The sequence below is a fragment of the Neophocaena asiaeorientalis genome, unplaced genomic scaffold (genome assembly GCF_003031525.2).
Source record: "Neophocaena asiaeorientalis asiaeorientalis breed wild unplaced genomic scaffold, Neophocaena_asiaeorientalis_V1.1 scaffold259, whole genome shotgun sequence".
Classification (NCBI taxonomy): domain Eukaryota; kingdom Metazoa; phylum Chordata; class Mammalia; order Artiodactyla; family Phocoenidae; genus Neophocaena; species Neophocaena asiaeorientalis.
Genome location: NW_020172985.1, coordinates 600814 through 605052, shown reverse-complemented (window position 1 = coordinate 605052; position 4239 = coordinate 600814). Strand labels below are relative to the sequence as shown.

General features: G+C 46.7%; 1 protein-coding gene across 2 annotated transcripts in view; it reads right to left on the bottom strand.

Moving 5' to 3' along the window:
- Nucleotides 1-4202, bottom strand: part of KIAA1191 (KIAA1191 ortholog) — a 14278-nt gene extending 10076 nt beyond the window's left edge. The window contains exons 1-3 of one of the 2 annotated variants that reach the window (XM_024742188.1): nt 4017-4202; nt 2827-2939; nt 2500-2586 (exon numbers count right to left, since the gene is read on the bottom strand). In XM_024742188.1, coding sequence (XP_024597956.1) covers nt 2500-2527 — 28 coding nt within the window. In that variant the 5' untranslated portion in view covers nt 2528-2586; nt 2827-2939; nt 4017-4202. The remainder of the gene's footprint in view (nt 1-2499; nt 2587-2826; nt 2940-4016) is intronic. The other variant, XM_024742189.1, reaches the window with a different exon arrangement.
- Between the last annotated feature and the right edge of the window lie 37 nt (nt 4203-4239).

Genomic DNA, 4239 nt, shown 5'->3' with positions numbered 1-4239 from the left:
TTCTATGAAGGAAAATAAGCTGGAGACATTTTCTGACACTTTATCTACTGGAAAAATAAAAGTGAAGTCTTATTTACCAATTAAATTATTGAGAAAAATGGATGTCTAAAGTTTTTTTTTTTTTTTTTTTTTTTGGGGGGGGGGGGTACACGGGCCTCTCACTGTTGTGGCCTCTCCCGTGGCGGAACACAGGCTCCGGACGTGCAGGCTCAGCAGCCATGGCTCACGGGCCCAGCCACTCCGCGGCATGTGGGATCTTCCCGGACCGGGGCACGAACCCATGACCCCTGCATCAGCAGGCAGACTCTCAACCACTGCGCCACCAGGGAAGCCCTCAAAGCTTGTATTCTTTAGGCCACAGAAGCCCGTGGCAATCCCAAGACTCTCAACTCAGGCAAAACTGAGGATATGCAGTCTTGGGAATTCCCTGGCAGTCTAGTGGTTAGGACTCCATGCTTTCACTGCTGAGGGCCAGGGTTCAATCCCTGGTTGGGGGGACTAAAATCCCACAAGCCTCATGGCCAAAAAAAAAAAAAAACACCATGAAATCTTGTTCCCAGTTTATACATGAGGAAATGAAGGCCCAGAGGTGGAAAATCCTCTGTCTTTACTAACTCACCTAAGATAACAAGAGCACCATGACAAGAAATATGTCAAATAATATGCTGTCCAGCAGCATCTAGAACAGTTTCGAATGTTCTATATGACTTAAATGGCACAGCCAATTTTCATCACAGAAACTACTGACAACGGTTCTCACAAAGCACTGCCAGCTGATCCTGCCATTCCTGTCCACCGGAACGGACTGGCAGAATGCCCCAGTGACGCAGGCTCCCCACCTCAAGGGCACACTCAGCTCTGCCAGATCAGGGAGCAAAGTTCATGTTGTTTGTTTGTGGATCCTTTCAGAGCAGAACTAACGTCCAGATCCTGCCTTCAGTGTGACATTATCCTGCTGCTATAATTACACAATCACACTCTCCAAGACATCAACCTGTTCGGCAGTAAGTCCAAAACCAGCAAAGACATTCCGTGTAAACAACAAGAGGGCCAAGCAGTTACCATTATTATTATGATTAATGACAATTACTAACAAATCCATAGAAACAGAAAGAGGATTAGTAGTTGCCAGGACCTGGGGGGAGGGAGGAGCCACAGGAGTGACTACTAAAGGGACAAGGTTTTCTTTTGTGGGTGAGGAAGATGTTCTGGAATCAGACAGTGGTGATGGTTGCACAACCTTGTGAATATACTAAAAATCACTATACTGTTCATTTTAAATGGCTGAATTGTATGGTATGTGAATTATCTCAATTAAAACAAACACACAAGCAAATCGTAATTACAAGTACCCTTCCTTGCCAGGAACTTACATCCCTCATCTTTCCTAATCCTCATTAAGCAGATATTCTTCCCCTTTTCCAGCTCAGGAAACTGAGGCATAGATCTTAAGCAACACCCCACTAGCAAGTGTGAGGTGGGGGCTGGAACACAGATCTCAGCCAGCTCTCACACCCGCCATGCAACACTCCATGCTCCCCACCCTATAAGCATTAACCTAATGCATGCAACCCTGCGGCCAAGGTGCTTACAGGGAGTTCACAGTCATCACAACGACAATGAAAGACAAACTAAAACACAAGTTGAAGTTAGAGACTAGAAATGGATCCTTATCGGGAGACACAAGGGAGACTCCTATGACTCCACTTAATTTGGGAGCAATTTCAGAAACATCTTAAAGACTCATCCCAAGAGCCATCCCAATAGCCTTCCTAAGAATAATAATAAAGTCAGCTAATATTTACTAGGAGATAAATTCCCACAAATAGAGACCAAAAAATTTTCTGGGCAGTAAATGTATATTCATCTTTAACTCACATTTTCATGTATTTTATGTTTGATCTTCACAGCAAACCTGAGAGACAGGCACTATCGTCTATACTTTACTGAGAATCAAAAATTGAGTGATTCAGATTTTAAAAATCACTAGCCCTTCCCACTAAAACAGTCCAAGGAGGAATCAATGACTTCACTAACCCAGAAATTATAACCCTGTACAGACCCAGGACTCACTAAATGTTGCAGTGAGCATTTTCATGACTAAGTTCAATGTGTCTTGAAATCAGGCTGGTGCCTTTTTGCCCAAACTTTCATTCCTCCCACCCTCCTATCTCATCCTCACAAAAAAAGGGGGTGAGTTTAATCATTTTGGTTTAAGAACTACGCAGCTTATTCTAAATTTTTATTTGATACATAGGAAAGTGACAAATCTGTCATACCCTTAAGTGAAATAACTGTTCTCTTTCAAGTTAGATTTTTGGGTTCACACCCTGGCTGGGTGGTTAATAAGATAATATTTAAATGATGCCAATCTATTAAGTCTAAATACTCTCCTGGTGGCACAGAGTTACTATTAATATGTGGTTCAAAAAAGTAGTTTCTGTCTAGCTCAAAATGTTAAGGGCAAAACATAACTTTACCAAAAAGAATTAAGTTTACCAGGCACTTCTGGTTGTCTCGAAGCCATTGAAAGACTGGGATCCAGGTGCTTTTTCTATACAGAATTCAGAGCTGAGTCCCTGCCACCTAATAAAAACGACAAAGGGCATTTTCTTACAGTGAACACCAAAGAATAGCTCCAATGCTGTTCTTCTGACAAGCACACAGAGTTTTATGGCTTGGTTACAAGGTTGAAACACACACAAAAGAGGGACAAACATGCGAGGGAGAAAAAAAAGGATAAAATCAAAGGTCTCACTGTACCTGTCACTGATCTTAACACCTGTGATACGACAGACACCATACACAGTGAAAAGGTCACCTTACCAGAGTGAAATGATGTGACGATTATGCTGACAGACAGATATTAATGAGGAACACTGCTCAGCTGCTGCAAGTTAGCAAAGCTGCTCGGGAAGAGTCCATCCATTCCAGAGGTTCTGAGAACAACAAACAACCACCATTGGCACAGCCCTTCAGAGTCTGCCAAACACCTTCCTGTACTTTCATGTATCTCCTGTAACAACCTTGCAAGAGATACTATACTCATTTCGTTTTTAAATAAGTTAGGGCTCAGGGTCCAAATAACCTGACCCACAGCAAGGGACGAGGGATCCACAGTGGGTAAATTCATTCCTTGCTGCCAGTACTGACTGATATTCATAAGGGTTTTATACAACACTTATCTTGTGTTTTAACCCTTGCAGCAACCCTTGCAAAGCAGGCATTGTTTACCCCCAATTTAAAGAAAAGGAAACTAAAAAGCAGAAGTGATTTGTCCAAGATTACAGACAAGTGGCCCATCTGTAAGGCAGGTAGTTTCATCTCCATTTTACAGGGGAGCTCAAACAAAGCTCCGAGAAAGCCAAGTTACTTGCTTTTCAGCTTGCTGCACTCCCCCCTCTATCCTGATGAAGCTCAGAAGGCAAAATTGTTAGTTCCTCATTAAAGAATATCGCTGAAACCAAAGTCGGCCATCCTCAGGGTCCAGGCAGCATTCCGACCCGACACCTCCCCTTCCAATTCCCAGTGCCCATCCCCTCCCCCCTCCCCGCAGAGCTCTGACTTCTCCTTCATAAGATACAGGACAATGCCACCAGGATGTGAAACGCCTGGGCTGACTGAACCGCCTCTTCCACCCGGCGAGGATAAGAAAGATTAAGGCGATTAGGGCCAGGGCCTGGCACAAGCCGAAAGTTCCCCGGGGCAAGGCAAGTAGGAGGCCTGGGAGGTATGGGCGAGAAATGGGGGGGTCCAGGACAAGGCCGGCCTGGTAAAGTAGAGGCGAAGCCCGGTGCCGGGGCATGATCACAGAGATACCCCACGGGGGGACCCCAGAAGGCGGGACGAGAGATGCACGGAGCGGTCCGGCAAAGATCTGAGCCTGAGTAAGGGGAGAGGAGAGAAGCACCACGAGGACCCGGGCCAGGGCCTCGGTGGAGGGGACGGGGGCACGCCCCTCCTTACCGGTGGAGGACCGAGCCCCAGGGAGGGTCCGGTCCGGCTCATCTGGTTACCTGTTTTTCCGCCGCCGCGGAGCCGCCTGCGGCCCGAGCTCCGGCACTAAAGAGGCTCCGAGGACCCACGTCTCTCGAGAGGCTGTGGCGCATTCGGGACCCAAGCCATGGTGTGAGCGGCGCTGTGCCCGTGGCGACACAGAAGGCCCCAGACACCAAACAGGGAGGGACCACAGGGGGCTGGCCCACAGCCTTCCCGATAAAGTCTCCTGAGGCCGAGTCA